General features: G+C 37.8%; 4 protein-coding genes across 14 annotated transcripts in view; 3 read left to right on the forward strand and 1 right to left on the reverse strand.

Annotated features, from left to right (window-relative positions):
- The first annotated feature begins 198 nt into the window (after window positions 1-198).
- On the forward strand, window positions 199-4,342 carry LOC123306439. 2 transcript variants are annotated; one of them, XM_044888444.1, is made up of 7 exons: window positions 199-312; window positions 403-771; window positions 993-1,136; window positions 1,252-1,685; window positions 2,048-2,344; window positions 2,467-2,713; window positions 3,216-4,342. In XM_044888444.1, exons 2-7 carry the CDS (start codon window positions 582-584, stop codon window positions 3,248-3,250), a joined length of 1,347 nt encoding a protein of 448 aa, XP_044744379.1. In that variant the 5' UTR covers window positions 199-312; window positions 403-581; the 3' UTR covers window positions 3,251-4,342. The 2 variants fall into 2 exon arrangements, with proteins under 2 accessions (XP_044744379.1, XP_044744378.1); XM_044888443.1 differs by having other exon boundaries at window positions 276-771.
- Window positions 4,343-4,373: 31 nt separating this feature from the next.
- Window positions 4,374-6,556, forward strand: LOC123306440 (metallophosphoesterase 1-like). 2 transcript variants are annotated; one of them, XM_044888446.1, is made up of 6 exons: window positions 4,374-4,596; window positions 4,909-5,261; window positions 5,313-5,479; window positions 5,785-5,873; window positions 5,947-6,238; window positions 6,324-6,556. In XM_044888446.1, exons 1-6 carry the CDS (start codon window positions 4,432-4,434, stop codon window positions 6,356-6,358), a joined length of 1,101 nt encoding a protein of 366 aa, XP_044744381.1. In that variant the 5' UTR covers window positions 4,374-4,431; the 3' UTR covers window positions 6,359-6,556. The 2 variants fall into 2 exon arrangements, with proteins under 2 accessions (XP_044744381.1, XP_044744380.1); XM_044888445.1 differs by having other exon boundaries at window positions 4,375-4,596; window positions 5,947-6,213.
- Window positions 6,485-19,551, reverse strand: LOC123306437 (WD repeat, SAM and U-box domain-containing protein 1-like). 6 transcript variants are annotated; one of them, XR_006536912.1, is made up of 15 exons: window positions 19,262-19,551; window positions 18,726-18,987; window positions 10,773-10,889; window positions 10,488-10,718; window positions 10,222-10,308; window positions 9,915-10,135; window positions 9,481-9,816; window positions 9,028-9,259; window positions 8,807-8,975; window positions 8,455-8,597; window positions 8,111-8,399; window positions 7,760-8,050; window positions 7,467-7,662; window positions 6,957-7,380; window positions 6,485-6,799 (listed from the first exon to the last, which is right to left on the reverse strand). XR_006536912.1 is itself a non-coding variant. In XM_044888437.1 (14 exons), the coding sequence occupies exons 2-14, from the start codon at window positions 18,764-18,766 to the stop codon at window positions 7,076-7,078; spliced, it is 2,658 nt and encodes an 885-aa protein (XP_044744372.1). In that variant the 5' UTR covers window positions 18,767-18,987; window positions 19,262-19,551; the 3' UTR covers window positions 6,485-7,075. The 6 variants fall into 6 exon arrangements, 5 of the variants coding, with proteins under 5 accessions (XP_044744372.1, XP_044744373.1, XP_044744374.1 ...); XM_044888437.1 differs by having other exon boundaries at window positions 6,485-7,380; XM_044888438.1 differs by having other exon boundaries at window positions 6,485-7,380; window positions 18,726-19,086.
- LOC123306436 (bromodomain adjacent to zinc finger domain protein 2B) overlaps window positions 15,281-21,918 on the forward strand; it is a 41,504-nt gene continuing 34,866 nt past the window's right edge. For 2 of the 4 annotated variants that reach the window (XM_044888433.1, XM_044888435.1), the window contains exons 1-4: window positions 15,281-15,581; window positions 18,594-18,665; window positions 19,993-20,113; window positions 21,478-21,741. In XM_044888433.1, coding sequence (XP_044744368.1) covers window positions 20,008-20,113; window positions 21,478-21,741 — 370 coding nt within the window. In that variant the 5' untranslated portion in view covers window positions 15,281-15,581; window positions 18,594-18,665; window positions 19,993-20,007. The remainder of the gene's footprint in view (window positions 15,582-18,593; window positions 18,666-19,992; window positions 20,114-21,477; window positions 21,742-21,918) is intronic. The other 2 variants (XM_044888436.1, XM_044888434.1) reach the window with 1 other exon arrangement.

The raw sequence follows: 21,918 nt of genomic DNA on the forward strand, positions 1-21,918 counted from the left end.
GTAAAAATGCACTAATAAATCATCATTCAACCAACGAACAAACTGTTTTTCATTCGAAAACATGTATAAAAATTCCTCATATTTTGATTCAAGGGAAAACGCACAAGATAGCAACAAACTAACAAAGAAACAAAAATATTTCAGACCATATTATCCATCCATCGATATGAAGAATTCATTTTCTTTAACAAAACCCACAAAACCGTTATTACTAAAAAAAAGTGTTACTACTGTTCATAGAAAAATCTGCATTTTCTCAGAAATTTATTTCTTGAATCTGTCAAAGTTCTATGGTAAACTGCAGCTTTTAGTGTACGTCGAATCATTTTTGGAATTGAATTTTAAAATACCCGAAAAATAATTATACGGACACACTCTTCAATTAAGATGCTAAATTTACAGATATGTAACACAACTGCTTGATCCAAAACACTGAGGAATGGGTCCGAGCGCTGTGACAACTTCTAGTGTCAGCAGGTGGAATGGTATTGAAACATCAACCACAAATCAGCCCATTTGAGCTGAAATGAACAATTATTTTGGATGGGTCGGGACTTCACCTCTGAAAGTTAAGATATGAGATGCATATATCCGAATCTCGAGAGTCCCCAAATACCATCTTGACAAAATGTGCCAAAATGAACGAAAACAGTCACAAAAAACTTGGTATCAATGGCAATTCTGACGGAACTGTCGCTAAAATTAAGGAGGAAAATCCAAAGAACTATTATGTGCCCCCTACGTCGGGTGGTCGTCTCAAATTCTTCAAAGGTTCGTAGATTTCCTGTTGCGTACAGTATTAAGAAGTTTGGAAATCTTCAGCCATTTAAATGTTTTTTCGAGATCTGTTTTTGAATTCATCAAAATACCAAATCTGTTTGTAAAACATTTGAGGGTGCTATTTACATGTTCCAACTTGGCTGATTATTATTTTCAATGTAAATTGTTATAATTATTTATCAATTTGATATTAAATTTGTTTACTGTTCCAGATGGAAAGTTCATTCTTGAGTTGGAAAGGGCTAAAGAAGGAGAGAGAGTATCTTGGGTTTCTGTGCCTAGAAAGACGTTTTGGCCACCTCAAGGTGTTGCTACAACTGTCACTTGCAAGCAGGAAGGAAGTACTTCTTTGAGCAGTAAGTTACACCAAATATATCATCAAAAAATTACTTTCCTAGACTAATCAACTTTCAACAATTCATTCGCATTTTTGGAGTGTACCAACATCGAATTTATCAATGTCCCCTTCAGTTTCAGATGATAATAGCTCCATTCAGTCATCCCCATGGCAGAGAGATCACTTCTGGAAACAGACAAATCCTCGTCGAGACCTATCCAAGGGGATGTGCTTCTTCTTCTGGCGTTCCAAAAATGCTCGTCTTTCCTGCAGGAGCAGCAAGACTAGACGTCCGTACTCCTCAGTGATAGAGGCTCCGAAAAGTGCTTCTGGTGATCAAAAGACAGAAACGAAAAAGTGCAATAAGTTTAAAAACTCTAGTAAGAAACGTAGGTCTCTACTTGTGATTGTTCAAGATCTGATCGACAAAAATGTGTCCAAGAGCCCCATCAGGATGGAGACCGTGGTCTCGCCACGGAAGAGGTTTCTTAGGGAAATGGAGAAAGATAAGAATAACTCTGAGGATTCCAATTTGAAGAGGAGCAAGAATAAAACGACAAGTAATCAGGTGAATATTTTCCTTACTTGACAGCTGGTTTTGAAGCAATCATTCATAGAGACAACCACAGAATGGTACAGTAAAAGCTGAGCTCTATGATCAAGCATAGAATGTCAACCATAACTTGATGTCAAAGTTTTTGTTAACATTCTATGAACATTCAGGAATGCTTACCAACCTTGTAAATAATTGAAAAAAGTCATACAATTTTAAATTCTGTTTGTGCTTTCCTGTTACCTCAATCATTTTATAATTTTGGGAAATGTGCCGGCTGTCTCTAAATGATGATAATAATTCCATTGATGAAATAAAAGTCTGCTTTATCCGTTCCCGATCTGGTCCCAATCTAACCATGATTTCTTTTGTTCAAGGCGAGCGTGTGCGCGGCGATGGGCGGGGCTAGCCCCCTCAGAATGAACGGTCACTCGGATGACAAACCTGTCGCCTCCGTGGCGCCATCTACCGTCGGTAAGAATTGTAGTTACAGCATCACGTCTCTGTTGTCCGACGACCGCGTCCCAGTGAAACGTTCACCCAGTAACTCGCCTAGTCATTTCGTGCCAGTCACCACCACCGCCTCCCAGATGAACTACAATATGGCCGCGGTCAAGTCCGAGGACCTTTGGTATTCCGAGAGCGTGGAGAGGTTCAGGTCTATCGAGCTTTCGGTGAGTAACAGTTGTCTAAAGACTTTGAAGAAGAAGAAAATGAATTGAATTGACTCATACATGTTTATCTTCTTCTTCTGCTGGAGTTCTCGTGGTGGATATAATGAAAGTTTCCGTTGCAGCATCCGGACAAAAATTCCTTCCATTCCTTCCCTCATCCTTCCTACATACCGCCCTTCATGTATCCTTATTCTTTCCCGACATGTTACGGCTATAATAGGGGGTTTCCCCCCATGCCACAGCCCATGTACCATCATCCTCCCGCTCATCATTTACCAATGCCCATGATGAGGCAGGAGGCGCCTTCGTGTTCCTGGAAAACGGAAAGGATGGATGAAGGGGATATAAAGAAAGAGGACAATTTATCAGGTTAGTCTTTTTTTTTCTGTTAAGCCCTCGAATTTGAGTGAGAAAATTTTCGGTAAGTTCTGACAGTGTTCAGAAATTTTTAAGGTTTTGTCACAGAACTTATGCTCATTATTCTTTCTCTATTTGTTTGGAGTACATTGATCTGACGCTATTTGTGAATTACATTTATGGTTCTATCACTGAACACCCAAATTACTATGTTGTTCTGTGGTTTTTTATGGTTGCACATAGAGGTGATATAAACTTTTATCTCTATCACAGAGCACTGTATCTAAGATGTTCTGTGGCAAAACCATAAAAGTATTGTGAAAACTCTTGGAACATAGATTTATGTCCCAATGTCAGTCAAAGAATTGTCAAGACCGAACGGTTGCACAGAGCTCAATGAAATTTCAGGAATTTTGACTAGAAGAGTCGCTCTTTTAGAATATGTCAAATTCAGATTTACGATGACTCTTCAAATATTATATCAATTATATCGAAGCCCTTGTTTGATTTGCAGATATGCCACTAAACCTGTCCAAGCATGCTGGTTGAAACTACTCAGTAGTGCCTTTTCCATGGTGTATATTTTATTCGATTTCAAGATAATTTTACGAAAACATTGTATCTATCGATTTATTGTTAGGTTTTATTTTACGATTAGGCGTATTATTTATTCAGAATTGATAAGAAAGACCTTTTTCCGAGACAGCTTCATCATCCAGATATTTGGAGAACAAAGATAGCTTTAAAATCTTTTAGTTTCTTTTTAATATTATTCGGTGCAATTTAGTGTTGCCAAGCAACTGATTGTATTTATGTATCATGTACAGAATTTGATAAAAGATATCTTAGGATTTGTAAAAATAATCGAGTCGAAAGTTGAGTTGGTGTAAAGATTTACTTTCGATTAATTCTTTAAATTTTTAAGTTTCCCTTATTGAAATCGAGATATATTTTTATCTCATTCTGCAACTTCAACTAGATCTCGAAGTTTCAAATGACTGGACCCTTTTTTCACTTGAGTTTTCGTCCAGAATGAGTTCCAAAATGAAAAAAAAAATTCCAAGCTCTCTAGAAAAAATTGGACGTCGCTTCGTTTCCATACTTGTGGCGTTTAAAAATTAAGAATACCAGCAATGTCCTTTTACATATTCCAGTTCTTCAACAAGAGTCTAAGCAGTATTCGAAGCTCAATTTTGTATATTTTTTCAAATGGGCGTTGAATCATAGAAATTTCTTGGGCAATCCTGTATATTGGTGGGTGCCTTTATGCTAAATAATTTTAGTAGGAGAGAATTTCTAGCAGATGGTTGTATTTATTGAACAAATATGATATTTCTCACATATTTAGATTTTTATAGAGATGTTATTTTATCGTTATTTATTGTAGAAATTGTGAAAAATCTAAGGGAGACTATCAGTTTCGGATAAAATCACAATATTTTATAGGCATTTATTTCATATTATTTTTAATTTATTTCTTCGAATTATAATGTTCCTTCCAATTCTGTAAGGTATATACATCAGTATGATATGTAAAATTTCTTGTAAATATATTCACATATCATTACTTTGTCAAAATATGAACTGTATAAACTCCTATATTTTTGTATCACAAATAAATCTTCTTTTGTAACTGACAAATCTTGTTTTTTAGTTCCAATAATAATTTTTTTGTATTCTATGTGCGGTTTTTTCTGTCATTGGCTGTCAATTTTGTTATCAAAATTGAAATGGTGCGTTTATTGAAGAAAACTTGGCAAATTCTGCATACTCCGATTTCTGTTGTCTATAGCGCCCTGTATGGTAGCCGATTTGTCATTACTGAGGTTTCACTTGCCTTATTAGTTCTAATATTTTACTGCGAGTACTTACATTATAAAATGGTGATACAACAGGTGAGTGTAAAATTGTTTGAGTGAATGTGTGCTAGAACCTCAGATGTTTTTTATTGATCTGAGGCTAGAACTCGAAATCATCTCCTTCTGAGTATAAAAAATCGATATTTTGTCCTAAAGAGTAACAAAAATTATTACAAATTTTCCTGAAAGCTTCGTTTCTCTGAATCTGGAAATTTGAATTCGACCAATAAGAGCATAGATAATGTATTGTCCTCAAATCATAGAGACACAGAAAATGCTCTGTTTCTTTTCTTTCGATGTACATAAAATTCAATGAATATGATGACAACGAAATCTATTTTTATTTAGTGTTTTTGGCCTGCACTTTCTCCAGACAAGGAAGATTTCTCCATTCCAACAACTAACGAAAACCGCCTGAAAGTTATGGTACTGGCCGATATTCATTTAAAATGTACTAGAGCAAGCTGGCAGGGAACGTTCAACGAGGAGGATCAGATGCGTCGCTGTTTCCAAAATGCCGTTCAACATCTAAAACCGGATCTTGTTTTCGTTTTAGGTGATATCTTGGATGAGGGAATGCAACATTGTAACTTGAAAGAATTCAATGATACCGTTCAAAGGTTCCACGATATATTTTCGGTTCCAAACGAGACTGAAATGTACGTTGTGGCGGGAAACGTAGAAGTCGGATACCATCACCAGTGAGTTGAAGCATGTTTGGAGTATGAGAAAAAAATTATGAGTGTTTTCAGGATCGACGTTGATAAGAATGAGGAATTCATGGACGCTTTCAAATCGCCTCTAGTTCAATTCTTAACAATTAGAAAAAACAATTTCGTGTTACTCAACAGTATGGCCCTAGGAAGCGACAATTGTTCTCTATGTGCTGCTGTGGAAAAAAATCTTTCCGAAATTGAAAGTGAGTTTGGTTGATAAAAATTACTGAGAAATATGATATATCTTCTGCTGCGTGATGGAGAAGACAAGGTTCATTCAAAAAAATATACGGTTATTCCATGATTCCAATATGTCCGCCTGTAGAGGCTCTATGATTGACCTTCGTTTGTAACATAGACATAGATCTCTCTCTATGTCTATGGTTTGTAATAATATTTCTATCATAGACAAACTATGACTAACTGATTTCTATAAAATAGAGTTCATGAGCCTCATAGTACTTCTATCGATCACTACAATTTATTTGATAGCTGCGAAATTTTTCAGAAAAGCTGAATTGCTCTCAAGAAGCAAATAGAGGTACATGTGAAGCGTTCTTGACACTGCCAGTTTACAGTAGGCCGATCTTGATTCAGGTTTTGCCACTTCTTATATTTGAAATAAAAATCAGAGTTACTAGATTTCAGCAGAATAAATCGATTTTTGCAGCATTTACCTCTTTATCGGACTTCTGACGCGAATTGCAACGATTACGATTCAGCTCCCTTTCCTCGTAAACTACGAAACATGGCGGAATATTGGCAATGTCTGAGCAGAAATCTGACCGCCAGTCTCATGATGAGGTTGAATCCCAGGATAGTGTTCTCTGGTCATACCCACCACGGTTGTACCAGGAGTCTGCCGATGAAGACCGGAGTGGAGGTCACGATGTCTAGCTTCAATTGGAGGAAGAAGGACAATCCCGCGTTGGGATTGGTAAGCGGTGAATTTTCATTTTCAGGTTATACACCTCTGTGACATGTCCAGAACAAGCGATATTCGGAAAATTATTTCTTTATGAACTTACCTTAAATGGATAATTTTAGGCAGTGGTCACGACAACAAATTACGAGATCGTTAAATGCCAACTGCCCAGGTACTCGACAATAAGTAATATTTATCTGGTTGGTATGATCATCATCATATTATGGATAATTTTTTCGTATAAAACAAGAAGGATGTGCATCATGAAATGAGGACAAAAACAAACATTTTCAAAACTTTAATTTTATAATTTCATTCAACACGTTCGTCAGAATAAAAATCTGTTAACAAACTATCTAAAATTCTCTCAATTCAAGGATTATTGACATCCCATTCAAGTTAGAAATAAATGCGTAGACCATTGGCATATTTCAGTTCTGTGATTGAAACTACAGAAATTATTGAAGATATTTTGTGACCAGATATTAAGCTTTCAAGGTCTTCTGGGATGTCAATCATTCTTGAATGGACTAGATTTATTTAAGATCAATATGGCACTGTTTTTCACTTATGGTTTCGTTTATCATGACACTTCATTCTGAAATAATCCGCAGATTAAAAAAATAATAATTTCCTCCACTTGACACGTTTATCTCTGTTATTACTAAATTAACTTTTGGTATATTCAACATAATTTCAGTTCAATCGTATTATTTTGATGTCTAGTACCTAAAATTTAGTCTTGATCTACTCACCTTGTATAATGCGACCGTATATAATTGTTCCCTTTTCAGGTTGAGTACCTAGATATAAAATATGAGGGAAGTTATCGTTTTCTCCCCTCAGTGACAAATATTTTTTTTGAATTTTGAGTTCATTCATCCAAGTCCAAGAAAGAACGTATGGCGTTTCTTAGTTCGTTGTTCATCTTATAAGCCGTAGTAACTAGGGGTTCGTTCGTCATTGGACTGGTATATTTACCGGCCATAAACCATTCGGTTATGGCTCGTCTCTCGTACGTGAACCCGTCGCTGCATACGACTGGTTCCAGCATCACCTCATGGGTGATGGGACACAAGAAATCGTAAGGTATATCCTCCCTTTTCGAGTTTAGTACCTTGGAATCGCCCTGTTTAAGCCACCTGATTTCTTTGGCCAAGGATACGGCCTCGTCACCATCTGGAAAAAAGCGACCATCGAAAATTATTGAAATGTCAAATGTCATGATTGCCAACTGGACGAATTTTTTCGGAATTTTCATTCACCTATGTCTAATGCCGAGCAGATCTCCTCTTCGCTGAAGGTCACCATCTTCTGGCCGTCCAGAGAGGCGTTCAGAGCGTTTATCTTTATTTCGGTCAAACCGACGCTTTCCAGCCAATTCGATACGTCCGCAGTCGACCAATCGTACAGGTTTTTCGATAAATGTTTTATTTTGTTCACCACTGCAGTCTGAAACACCTGAAATTGAAACATTTATGAATTGAATGCCATCGCTAGGAAGTTTCGGATTATTTCCAAAATACTCAGGTCCAAGAAGGCATTCCTAAATACTTGCCAATTGTGACGGTAGCTTCCACATCCACAGAGACTTATCTATACAACCTATCGCCAATAAGGTACAATTTTCTGTGAATGAGCAGGTGGTGACAATCGAGTTGTGGTCCAGGACATAGAGGCATTCGCCGCTGTAGACCGACCATAACCTCGCTTGTCTATCGGTGGCCGTAGAACAAACTATTTCTCCCAGGCAAGGGGAAAATTTTATACAAGTCAAACTACCCCCATGGCCGTATAAAGAACGCCATATCTTGATGTTGACTTCATCGTAACAAGGGATTCCCCGTGTCTACAAAATGAATATAATCGAATTATACACCCAGATTCAGAATTTTTTCCTAATCATTACCTTTGGCACCGTGATACACCAAAGTTTGGCAACGCTGTCGTTACCGCAGGTGGCCAATAGATAAGTCTGCTGATCGTCCATCGATATATTCGGGATAGGTTCTAAATTTGTAGAAAAATCACAGCTTTGAATACCGGTCGTATGTACGTCCTCTTCCACGTGTATCAATTTGAAATTATCACAGCAGTTCCACAGCCTGAAGTCCTCGTTGAAGCAGGTTGTTGCAATGAGCTCGCAGTCCGGGGTGAAGCAGGCGCAAGTTATCGCGTCCAAGTGGCCCTCCAGAGTCCTGAGACATGTCCGATACATACACCTTGTGGTATGAATGAATGAAAAATTCTTACGCGATATTTTCCATGGTGTCCGTGTTCCACACGAAAGCTTTTTCGTCGTCACCAGCTGTTACCAGGAATCTGGCATCGGGAGAAAACCTGCAAACTCTAATCGATAAGCTACTGGTTGGCACTGATCCAATTTTATCGCCATTCTGAAAAGAAGAAGACGGGATGTCTATGGACCATCAGTCAGTTAATTTCTATGACCGGTAATACACATAGAAATCTCAACAAGTGTTTTGTGCCAAGAGTAATACAAAGTTCTGTGGTCCTTTTTGCAACGGCATCACCAAGATGCATGTAATAATTATTTCTATGTAACCGCGTTTCTGTGTTCGTGCAAAAGTGTGTCGGAAGTTACCTCGGGATTCCACAGAAAAGCACATCCGTCCTGAGAACAAGTAGCTAACTTCGTGCCATCTTTGGAAATGTCCAAATAGTTCACCGCATAGGTATGACCCTCAAGCGGCGAGAACGGAACTTCGGTCAAGTTGTGCTCGATCAAACTGAACAATTTGACGCTCTTATCCCTATAATATAGGAATTCAGTACTTTTGTTAACAAGATAGATGCGGCACGAACCCGGATCCTATACCAAGTCGGTTATTCGAATGAAAACAACAACTGTTTATCGATCCATCCGCGAGATCATCGATTTTTTCCAATAGTTCCATGTTTTCCACATTTTGGGCTACGTGCGCTTCGGGAGATAGATGATCTGAATTGCCGTTCGTTTTTTGATGCTTGGCGATCTCCGAATCCAAAGATAAACTTCCGTTTACGTCCCAAACGATAATTTGACGATCATTCGAACCTGTCACAGAAAAGTATGTCCAATATCGTAGTTCATCTGTATCGTATATCGAAAAATCTATGGTTAATTGAATTTTGTCTATGATATGATCATAGAGGCATAGACATAGAAGTAGCAATGGAACAAATAACCTGGCTGTTTTTGGTAGCATTCAAAAGGGAAAAAACATGAAGGCAATCTGATGAAATTTTTCCCCAATATGAATCTCCCAAATTACTCACCTGAGGCAATCAAAGCGAAATCCTTCGTGATGGAAACGCAGTTCACGTATCGTGCGTGTCCGTGCAACTGAGCTATACAATTACCTAGTTCATCCCATATCTTGATGGTTTTGTCCAGACTGCAAGACACTAAGTTTTCGCCGCTTCCATACTTAACGCAAGTAACGGACGAGGAATGCCCTTCTAAAACGTTTCGTAAGGTAATGAGAACTTTTTGACCTGAACCCCTCTCTTTAGGATAAGAAATTGAGGTTATGTTCCATATTTTGATCTCGTTAGAAGATCCGCTCGAGGCCAAGGTATATTGCTTTTGTAAGGGATTGTCATCTGAAAAATCTATGTATGCACTTCAAGAATGAAATTTCTGTGCGAAAAATGAAGCCTAGAGATTATAGAAGATAGAACAACAAACGCTCACGATGAGAAGCACTCACCTTCTATCTCAATGTGTTTGGAGACGTCTAAACTAAGCACTCCCATATCCAGGGCATTCACAAGGCACGCTGCAGGTGAACATCCCGATTCATTAACCGTGTCTACCAGATCTTGAACGTACCAAACGTTGATCACCTCCATGGAACAAGCTGTAACTAAATACAGAGAATCGGGCGTGAATGCGAGCGATTGTGTGGCACCCTTGTGATCCCAAACTGTCCTAGAAATAATTTTTGAGAGTTCACAGCCAGAAAGAGCTCAAATGCTGACTGTATTGGTGCCTATTCCCATTTGGGAAGTATTCACCTAATCATATTCCTGCGCGCCAAATCCCAAATACACACAGCTCCATTATCGCCGCCGGTAACAAACAGGGCACTGTCCGGAGAAAATCTGGAAAGGAATTTTCATTCTGGATCGATTTTGCTGCAGAATAATTGACGAAAATTCGAGAAAACCATAGACTTAAACATTTCTCATAATTCTATGAGTTTCACTCAAAGTTCTATGGATATTTTATCAAGGATCATTTCCGATCAAGACGCATAGAATGACATAAGACAACTACCAACCTGCACACTCTGATGGGATCACCGTTAACTTGTGCCATGGTATATATTTTGTCCAGGGAATGGACGTTCCACAAGATAGCCGTACCATCCACAGAAGTAGATGCAAACATAAAACCCTGAGGTGAAGCCTGTATACAAGTAACGTTATATCTGTGGTCTCGCAATGGCGAATTTGACCTTTCCATGTAGCCTTCTCCTGGAACCCAATCCCATACTCGCACTGTCTTATCTCTGTAAGTTAGGGATTCGAACTGAATACTCCCATCGATACCTTATTAAACTTACCCAGATCCGGTGATCAGTGTAGAATTAGCAGCAAAATCGCATGTTGTGACGTCACTTTTGTGTCCAATAACTTTTTGAAGTATCTTGACATCTAGTCCCAAACAAGACATGATACCTCTATAAATAAAATATTATTTTAGAAGCATCAGAAGGACCATGGATTTGTTTGGTCTAAAAAGATTTTAAAATTGTATCACAGAAGCTGATTTTAGCAATGCCAGTTCTTAAAAAAAATCCAAGATATCATTTGGCAAGCAGGCGGGTAGGTATCCTCGAAAATTTTTCAAATGTCAGTTCGTTTTTCCTTACTCAACGATATGCAAGGTAACTCTGCACATAATGTTTGTCTACCATAGTCAAGATATTCAGCGAGTATATGAATTTTATCTACTCATTTGGTGAAAAATTTTACTGAATATTTCAGTTTCATATTTTTTTGGAACGCGCAGTATGAAGACTTATTTTTTTAGGCTTCAATTGCCAATCTTGTTAGGTGAACAGAAAGGGATATCTCAAATTATTCGATAGAGGCATGATAAAATATTCTAAAACTTACTCTCAAGTGGAGCAAATGTAGTGAAAATAATGAAAATATTGTCGCTTCTTTAAACTCAACGATAACACAGAAAGAACTTCCTCTTCGGAAACGATCGATCATCGAACTAAATACAGATCCCTTATACACCACTCCTACGATTTTTGACTCCGTGTGACCTCAAAGGGATACCGCGCTATTTATGAAGCAATTCAACTCATTTGTAGATGTTATACGGTCACGTTACCAGGACTACCGAATATTACGCCCATTATAAACTATGCATTCCATAAAAATAATAAACCGCCATCAACCCGTTGTTTCGGAACAGTCATTAGTAGTCCCCATTTCGAAAATATGACGTGGTTTATTGTAACTCGAACTGCATTAGATTGCTATCCATCAATTTGCGTTAAATATTCATATTTCAATGGTTTATTCACCGGTATCGGACGGAAAAAATTCTACTTAGTGGATCTGTTCTGGAGTATCGACCGAATTCATTCGTAATCACCACTTCGGTTGATAACCTATGATGAGTTTTATTAAAAGCAAAAGGTTTGGCGAGGTGGGGTAGGAAATCTATAGGTGCGATAGCGACAAGTTCTTTCAGGTTTTTCAGTAATATCATTTAGAAAACTGAAATTAACGAATATGTACACATGAGTACTATTTTTTTGACCTTTGAATGCTGATTGGTCATAGATTCGGTTGGTTTCATAGAGATATTCAAACCATATTTTTAATTCTATGCTGCACGTGAAGTATTTCTATGTTTATGCTCATAGACATAGTTACATCACATAATCTATGTCAATGAATAGAGCATCCAGTGCATAGAAATAGTTTCCCGGACCATCGATTAAACATTTTACATATTATTCATTAGACAACTGTCGGAATAATTTCCCCCGAGAACGTTTTGAGATTCAAGTACATAAACAAGATTTCATTTTGTGTCCTGATACTCTCTAGATCTTCAACGAAGCGGAGGATAACGTAACAGCATCTCGAAAATCTGAAATCCCGGCTTTCGGATCATGGAACGAAAAAAATTCTCCACTTCTATGATTGTACACAGTTAGAGGGATCATTCCCTCGTATTCTCCAGTATATATATGTATAAGATCTACCTGAAAGGAATAAGTGGAAGCATCCCCACTTCCTTGCCGTTCCTAAGATCAATATCGGTAACCATTTGCGAGTTATACGATGACCTAGTGTCTATCAAAATATAAAAGAGATACATGGACGATTCCCGCAAACTCTAGTCTAGTGTTTCTCTCAGAGACAAGGTTGTCTCTGGTTTCTCTCTTCTCCTCGGCTCCTTCATGCACACTCAGCGCATGTGTTCGAACGGATGGAAAACAAGAGGAAACGGCCAAGTTCTGGCCTTTTAAGGAGGACACTGATGTATTATATAGTAGAAAAAGAGGGTTTTCGCTTGATGACTATCAAAGATTTTGTCTCTCTGTACCTATCTACCGTTGATTCAAAGTAACCCTTGTGGACTTTAGTTTCCGACGACCGTTTAAATCTAGCAAGAGATGTTACATAAAGGTTCGCTCATTCCAAAGTCTTCGAAATCTTCCCATGACAAAGTTGAAATAAAAAAATTTGACCCAAGCGGGCCTCGAACCTGCTACCAGTATCCGCCAGTTTGAAGCATAGGGCTTGTACCGCTGCACCGCGAAAGCAATGACTAAAATTTATGAAATTATATTATTTATTATGACGTGAGCTAATCTCATCCAATAAGAAGAATTGAAAAGGCAATATTTACTTTGAAGTTGCATGGATTTTAACAATTTTTCTTGTTTGTTTTTTTGTTCAGTTTTTAACCTACAAAGCAGGATCGTAAGTACATATCTATTCCTGAGTTTTAGTTGTTCAGGTGAAATTTGAAATTACGGATGATGGAAAAATTTGTCCATTTCCTTTATTACGACTTTTCTGTTCAACGTTTCGGCAGGCAAATTATAACGAGGAACCTGGACGGCGACGGATAGTCCTAATATTTCCAATAATTAATCAAGCATGAAGGAAAACACAAAATTAATACCGTATATTTTTCTTCAATTTGCTAAATTAATGCTCACTTATAATGAGAATTAAGATAAAAGGTAATGTGTTATTGATGTGTTTACGTAAGCTCTGGAATATTTCTACGATTTTGGAAATAAATCAACATTTTCGTTAGTGGAAAGTCTCGAATTTCAAACCCTGAACCGGGGGAGTAATTTTTTTTTAATGTTTGTCTCCTCTATGCAAACATTCAGCATAGATAAGCTCATTCTACTAACAGACCAGGAGATTCGCCTTAAAAAATCATAATTAAATCAACTATCGATGAGTCCCTATCAGTAATCGGTGCTAACCTCACTATTTTGTCAATAAACTGACGATTGACGTACATTTGTTTACGTTTGGTGAACGTCGAAAACCTGCAATTTCTGAGGCTTCTTTTTCTTATTTTCGATCTGGCTCCTGGATCGAGTGCATTTGCTGGCACGCTCTGGTTTTTTGTTTGACATTTTTCCCAACCCTCTAAATAAGCTGATTTTCCCCTCTTATCTCTCCGGTGCTGACGAAATAAGTATACACCTACATTCTTTGATTGGGTTATGGATGTTGATGAACATGAAATTTCATAGTTTAGAAAATACATTCGAATCATATTTATTATTTCAATTATTTCTCATAAAATAATATGAACCTTTGATAGCACAACAACAAAAAAATACTTCTCCCTGAATAAAATCGTCTACCAACGAATAAAATACCATTTGATAACGATCTTCTCAACTCATGGAACCCATCGATTAATTATTCAAGTTGAAACTTGAAAAAATAAACGAAAAAACTAATAAAAATACAAGAATCAAATTACTTTCCTTGAAACAAGTTGTAAAAGCCACAACGCGTGTTTCGCACTCACAAAATCATCTTCAGGTGTGCTGAGGATTAGAACAGTTCCTCTTTGGAGACACTTCTACCAATTTTCCAAATCTAGCATTCAGCGAAATAAAGATTGTCGAAATTCATCAAAAAATTAATATTTTTACATCAACACTTATTCGAACATGTTTCATCATGTGATACAATTATCTAATATAACATTTTTGGATATCCATAGCAATTTCATCATGAGACATAATATTTTTTTCGAAAAATAAAATTTTTCGTGAAGATTTCCTCAGGATTCCTAAAAATATTTCACTCTTCATTAGAAAAGCTTGCCAGATTGAATAAGATGAAACAAATCACACGTCGATGTTTGTTACTAAATTTTTTCATCCTAACCTTCCCTTTACTAGAAGGAAAAAAATCAACGTAGTGCAAAGGAAATCATCAAACTCGTCTCGTACCTCGTTATTGGAAAAAGTCATTATAATTTGAAATCAAATCGATCGCAACAGGTATACCAGTTCACGAAACCAGGCAATTTGAAAGAAATTATAATAATAATGAACAACAATTGCGATATTTGCCGATATCGATATGTTAGGAAGGTATTATGCGCTGAATCGCAAGGAAAAAGCGCGTTGTCCCAGCCGACTATCAGTTTTAACGCACTTACCTTCGATAAATAATCAACGCACGTCAATTGGCGAATGGTTAAAATCTCATTACCGAAATAAATAAATAATTGTAAGAATCGTCCATGGTCCAACCAAAACACAGAAAACGGGGAGGCGGCGGCGTCGAGAAAACAAAAGCGAAGCGGCAGTCGGTACACTCCTCGCTACGCGACCGATAAAAACACGCTAAAATGAGTAATCAAAGTAATTTTTACAGTGTGTATCCGCCGTCCTCCGATGCTCGATGTAACTGCACGTCATCGTCATCGTGAGCGTGTAGCTGTGCGACGAAGAGAGGTGTAGAAGCGAGAATGAAAGCTTGCGGACGATCGCGGGGGGTTCCGTGCACGGCGGGAGGGGGGTTGGCAAGCAATCGGACTGACACCAAGCCTAGGTCCGGCCATCTTGTGATGGCAAGCGCTCTTGCCTGTAAAACACCCCCGAAATCCTAATATTTAACTAGAATAATTAGTGCAAACGTTAAAAAAGTGTCGCTGACGGTGCGCCGAGTCTGTACAAAACCGATTACTCACGTGGTACACCTCCTATCGGTCGTGCCGATCCTAAGAAAAATTTGTGTACGGCACGTTATTGTTTTTGTGTTACATTTTCACCAATTTGTGGATTGTTCGCTGCTCCACCGATGACGTAGCGCTCCCAGATGCCCTGGAATACCCACTGATTCGTCCTAACGTAAGTATGATCAATTTCTCGAAGAAATCGTTCGGTTATCGTCACAGAAATCTCAACAATTATCCGCTCATTGCACTCTAATTTGTCTTATTCAGACATGACAATTTTCGGAGCATCTCCTTCCAATCCGTATTTATAGAAATGATACGTGCATTCAACATTCTTCCAACATCCTCAATTCATCCTTTCCCCAATCTAAGGAATTTTCCTTCCGTCAAACTGATTCAACCAGTTTACCCTAATTCCTGAATGAATCATAAATCGTGAAGATATTTTCTCACAGAACTCTATCAAACCTCTACTTCCCCACTGTTACGGATGTATTTCTATCGATAAATTAAGCGTAACACGATTTTCGGTGCTAATCGCTTTATTGCTCCTAGAATCGCTTGTCCTTCTAAGTTCACGTATCGAAGCCTCATTATTGAATATTTTATTTGTATTCCAAATGCCTGACAACTAGTTATTTCACTTTTATGTGGCAGCTGCATGTGAATATACGTAGGAACGGATCGTTTCGGTCGATGTGTAATAAGCCCCACTAGCGGTAAATTTTGTACAAAGCAACAATTCAACATTCTTGTCGGTCGCAGGACAGGCCGTCTTCGATTTAACGATTATATAGGTTGGGTTCGGTTTGTTCCATTATGAGTGGAGTAGTTGCTTTATGTTGCTTCTTCGTCTCTTCTCCGTTCGAAGAATATTTAATTCAGCGCCCAACTGGAATCCTCGATCCAAACGTACACAAAATGAGAGAGGGTCCGATCGAAATACGTTGGTCTGGGCTGAATTAAAACATCGTTCATCTGATCCTCATCTTTTCTCCTTTATTCCCGGCAGTGTGAATGACACTCGTCTCTGTTATTTCGTATCCGAAAGCTTAACTTCATCTTTTGTGTATCCAGCATATGTATCGATTATTTTTAGCGACGCACGTAATTAATTTTCCTTCGAGAATTACCGGATAAAAAATATTATCTTCGATGTGCAGAATCGATTAATGAACGTCGAACATAATATTCTTTGATTGCTTGGCTCCCATATTATTTCTATGATCAAATATAAACATCTTGAAAATTTGTCAATTAACCTACTGATCAATCCAAACGTGTTGTGTAGTTCCAAAATTGAAATGCGTACAATTATACGTATTATTGTTCATTGTTATTGTTAGCTATTTGGTTTTGTTTGTTTATCAAATGGCTCCCAGTGTGAATTTTAAATGTAACGTTACTAATAATGAAATTAACGACAGTGTTCTGTGGATAAGGATTTATATTTTTTTATGGTTCTAGAATCGACATTTGGGCAATATGATTTATTCGTCCACCTTGTTAAATTTTATGGTCACTCCGAGATTGTGTAGGCTAACGTTATATTGCACTTTGTTTACGGAAATTCCAGAAGGGAATCTGATGTTTTGCCTGAATGAGCTCGGCTGGTTGAACCGAAAGTACCTGCGATTGTAAAAAAAGTCTCGTAGAAAATTGTTGCCGAAATGAAATCGTGGAACGTGGAAGCTTGTGCGAATAAGAAGATTCCAAATCGGAGCTTTGATTGAATAGGGACACCGACAAGTGTAGTGATTTTTTTAATTCAGTGATCTATTTATGTACAAAATGTAAATTCAGAATTAGTCTTTGTTATTCGAAATGTACCATAGAGGTATTTGTATCGTTACGAATTAACCTCAATCAATGCCAAATTGCATTGTCGATGTCAGTGTTACAGGGGTTATTCGAGAAGTGATTACTCTATAGTCTTAACTTGTTCCGCATAATCCAAACATATCGCATCGTATTTGCGTCATATGCGTGATCCATTCGATTAATTTTCGTGCAGTAATTCTCTGATATTAATTTCATAATGTGAAACTATATATTGCTCAGATCTGTTGATGACTACCTCGAATATGGTTTAGCCCAAAGCTACAACGATTATTTTATTTCAATCACATTTCCATCTGATGTGAAGTAAACTATCATACAAAATGAGCCTCACTATTTTTTCGTTGTTCCATTGACTGCTCTATTTATCCCAAACGCTTGTTGAATAGTACCACTTCCTTTGTAAAAAGGTGTAACAATAACAGTTCACTAACCCTCCTTACTCTGAATTGTTAACTTTCCTAAGTTATCTGTGTTTCTCTGTGCAAGATTGAGATAAACTAAAGCGAGGTCAGTGATGTTCTTATATGTACATTTATTTCCTCATTTCTTATCTTTTTTGAAAGATTATTAGGAGTTTAAAGGCATCGATTTTGATTTTTAGTTCAAAACATTAATCAAAATTCATTTTATGATCAGTCGACAGTGTTTGGAGGTTCAAAGATGAAAAAGAAAAATAACGTTTCAGAAATTATCCGAATTGTATTCATAGAACACGAAAATTTACGCCATCTATAGTTTATGTAATTTTTACGTTTTTCTGCGAATAAATGATGGTAAAAGCTAAGCATTCACAGAACATAAGCATTACAAATTCCATAGCCAACATGACGACGAGTATTTTTGTATGCTCGTACCATAGAAAAGTGAAAGAAAAGAATCACTGTCAAGTTAAAACTCTGGGTTGCCATGTTTATCCAATATTTTCTCTCAGCAGCTAAATTTTCAGGAATGTGGCATGCGATCTCGATATTTGAGAAAACGTACCATCCAAAAGAGTCAGTGAAGTAAAAATCCTACGGAAGAAAAAGTTGGGACGTTGCATTGTTTATATCCGATTCGCCACGTAGTGCAAATCGCCGAGTGCAGACTTCATCATATTCGACCTTGACCCATTAATTGACCCCTGGCGACCCAGTGAACTTGCCGGAAGATTTCCTTTTAGGTTGCGCTATTTTCTCGTTTCCCCAACCAACTTGTCGAACGCCACCCGTATAATCTGCACTATCTCTGTTCACATCATTATGATAGGAACGGGAACTTCTGTCGGGAATAATAAAACAATTTACTCATTTACATTCCATGCAAAGATGTTTATTGTTCTAATAGCAGTTCCTTCTTTCAGAATAATGTGCAGGATGGGCTGAACCGACTGGATAATCCTTTCATCCGGATGACAAGGGACCCATAAAAACAGGTAAACTGTGGTGATCTTCAAAAATGACAGAATAGGAAAGGAATAACTCAAATAGCTTACCTTGAAAATTCTTTACATGTCCACTTGCCTTCAATTTTCATTCCATTTCTCCAATATGCATGAAGTATACTTAATTTCAGACGGGTAATATCAGAAGATAGTTGAAAAAATACAAGATTATCGAAAATTTGTCATGGACATAATTTCTATGCTCATTTATACCAACTTTCAAAACGCATCAGACATTCGATGACATGAAGGAAATTCCACTGTCGGCATAATCATGCAGGTGCGAAAATCCATAAATTCCAATTATTCATTCCTACAAGTTCATGAATAAATGTCAAACAAATCCATTCATAATGATTCGTTGTCTGATATTATACGAGTAGTAGCGAAATTCACTGACTAACCATCTTATCTGGAAATTATGGCAAATACGAAAATGAAGTATTCTTAATTCAAATGAAGCTTGAATACAATGATGAATAATAAGAGTATCGATATGGGAACGACTTGAGAAGAGAAAGCTAGAAATATGCCTTCAACTGCAGAGTAAATATTTCTGAAATTATTGAAAACATTATAACACTTACACGTATTTACTCTTCAAGACTTTGAAAGTGGATTATGAATTTCATAAAATGAACAAGAACATTATAATCAGTTCGACGGGTTGTTGTTTCTTGAATTATTTTTCATCTTTGAGGTAACTAAGCTGAATTTTGTCGCAACTTTGGATGTTAATAAATTCTAGTGTTTTCACCGATCTGTTATCGTGTATGTAGAATCCCTGCGTTACCACTTGTTGGATCGTGTAAGCTTTCTCCTCCGTCAGGCTATTTTGCTTGATAACATACTCTGATGATCTAGTGCAGATTGTTTATAATAATGAATGCATTTTGACAGCTTTATGGCATATGAACTACTGTCATAGAAATAATTCGAGCGATCACAGAATTATCTTTCATCTTCGATGATCGAATCGATTCCCGCAATCGTCATAGAAACTAATTCGAAAATACGAAACTTGCCTACTACATTTTGTTATTCAGTCACGCAATTCAGTATCAAATTAATGAGAACCAAATCGGCAATTACGATCCTTTCATAAACTTCCAATTGACAGATTTTAAAAATTCGTATCGATTCCGACATATTCCTGACCGCGGAACTGGTTACGGATTTTCGGTCCAAGAAGCGTCATTTCGGTTAGAACTTGCTGCTAACTTCCTGCTCCCGATTTTGAGATTGATCTTATTCGGGTATTTTGCGTTTCCGGTGCTAGGAATTTCCTCCTGATCGTTTATACCGTTTTCTGTTTCAGTTCTGCTGGGTGGAAATGGATAAAGAGAATGGAAAGAGTAGCGAAGGTAACTCAGGCTCCAATAAACATTCTAACCAATCGGATCCGGCCTCTCTGCTCGATGCAGCCAGCTTATTTGGAGGTAATTTATCATCATTTGATTCATTTTTTCCACTGAATGTTTCCGATAATTTCCGAATATGGAATTTTTAAGTTTCGACAGTATTACTCAACAGAGAATTAAATACAAAGCATTACAAACCAAATTTCTACTCGGTCGAGTTCGTACATTCTACTAGGTACCGAAGTGCTCCATTCATATGATGCTCTTTAAGCAGCTTGTCCTTACCTACACTTACCTACAGCACAGCGTTGTTAATTAACCGTACCAGTGAATGCGAGCCCTTACTGTTTGGACTCAAAAAAATTTCTTCTCTAGCCGCGGGTTACTCGTAAGCTAATCCGATAGTTTTGGAGTTATGGTCTTCTGAATTTTTATTCTCAATATTTAATAAAATACCGATCATTTTTGTTTGGAAATCGTAGATTTTTAATTTGAAGCATAGATAAGCGGTCATAGATCATGAATGAGGTTAGAGGTATGAGAGTTCATTACCTACCTGGATTGTAAACATATACATATCTGATTACGAATTTGATCGAGCGCTTCATATCTCACGATTTCACGTCATTGCCAAAAGGCGATTGAAATAATTAAGAAATTATTTCATCCATCTCATTATCAGATTCTACAAGCACATCATCTTGATGACACATGACCACAGAACTAAATAATTTTTTCTTCTAGGTTTTCTTCCGGAAATGTCTCCATCCAAATTTTATAATTGAATTTCCTATATTGATCGACTCTATAACCGAGAAATAACTAGATGTATAGACTAAAAGCGGAATTATTCACTAGGAGATTCATATTTTCAACCCGATTTCTTTCGGAAAATTGTGTTGAGATGAATTTCATAAATACCTCGGCCAGAAACACTTTTCTATGCTCTATGAGTTGAAACGGTGTTAACCACCCCTGTCCGTGATCGTTTCTAACCGCATTTTTGTGAAACTGAAGCAGATTTGTTTACATTTGCACTCGGTAATAGTAAAAGATCTCAATTTTCTCGGTCTTTTTTTTGGTTTTCTCCGATCTGGTTTCAGGGTTTAGAGTGTGCCTTGGCACGGTCGGATTATTCGACTATCGTTCGGTTTCTTTCGCGGCGGTTTCCATAAATAGAGCGAAGGACAAACGTTCTTCTTCTTCCTTTACTATGTGTTTGACAAACGTTCTTTCGGAAGCGGCCATGATTCTATGACGTAACCTATATGGCGTTTGATTCTGGCCAATTATCAACAAATCTTCAAATCTATGGATAATTATTGAGCGGAAATTGAGATATTATGATGAATTTGATATTCAAATCAGTCTTTTCATGGGAGGAGCATGATTTTGTGTGCAGCTACTTCCTAATCTAATGATCGTATCCGTTCTTTTTTCAGCTTACTGGCCCCGAGGAGATGCAGCAGCGGCCGCCAACCTGTTCGCGGCTGGAGGCGGTTTCGGCATTCCCCAGCATCCGGCGGCTGCCGCGGCCGCCGCATCCGGCATGCCCTTCGGCCTCATGCCGCCCAGTTCGCCGGGAGGCAGGGGCGCGATGCCCAACTTCCCGACCTCGTCGGTGGCGGCGGCATACAGCAACGCGTACACCAACACGCTGTCGGTCGCGGCCAGTCAAGCGGCTAGCCTCGGCATACCGGCTGCAAGTGAGTAAAATGTTTGGTCAAAAATGCGGTTGAGAACCGCAACCGCTTGTGCGGTCCGAAAACCGCTGCGGTCAAGGGAAATAATCTGGGAATTGGGATTCTCAACTCGCCTGCTGAATTTTGGGTTGTTCGGTGCCTTTGAACGATGAAGAATTCAAAGAAGATTTCTCAGATGAA

This window comes from Coccinella septempunctata, chromosome 2 (assembly GCF_907165205.1).
Source record: "Coccinella septempunctata chromosome 2, icCocSept1.1, whole genome shotgun sequence".
In the NCBI taxonomy this organism is placed as follows: Eukaryota; Metazoa; Arthropoda; class Insecta; order Coleoptera; family Coccinellidae; genus Coccinella; species Coccinella septempunctata.

Excerpts from the sequence above, each read along its gene's own strand:
- LOC123306437 (XM_044888437.1), bottom strand. The coding sequence starts at position 18,766 with ATGAAAATTGAAGGCAAGTGGACATGTAAAGAATTTTCAAG. Across the intron at positions 10,309-10,487 it reads GATCCCATCAGAGTGTGCAG|ATTTTCTCCGGACAGTGCCC; the intron begins GTTGGTAGTTGT and ends ATTCCTTTCCAG. Across the intron at positions 8,400-8,454 it reads GACACCATGGAAAATATCGC|GACTCTGGAGGGCCACTTGG; the intron begins GTAAGAATTTTT and ends GACATGTCTCAG.
- LOC123306440 (XM_044888445.1), top strand. The coding sequence starts at position 4,432 with ATGGTGCGTTTATTGAAGAAAACTTGGCAAATTCTGCATACTCCGATT. Across the intron at positions 5,480-5,784 it reads AAATCTTTCCGAAATTGAAA|AAAAGCTGAATTGCTCTCAA; the intron begins GTGAGTTTGGTT and ends GAAATTTTTCAG. Across the intron at positions 5,874-5,946 it reads GTAGGCCGATCTTGATTCAG|CATTTACCTCTTTATCGGAC; the intron begins GTTTTGCCACTT and ends CGATTTTTGCAG.
- LOC123306439 (XM_044888444.1), top strand. The coding sequence starts at position 582 with ATGCATATATCCGAATCTCGAGAGTCCCCAAATACCATCTTGACAAAA. Across the intron at positions 1,686-2,047 it reads ATAAAACGACAAGTAATCAG|GCGAGCGTGTGCGCGGCGAT; the intron begins GTGAATATTTTC and ends CTTTTGTTCAAG. Across the intron at positions 2,345-2,466 it reads TCAGGTCTATCGAGCTTTCG|CATCCGGACAAAAATTCCTT; the intron begins GTGAGTAACAGT and ends TTTCCGTTGCAG.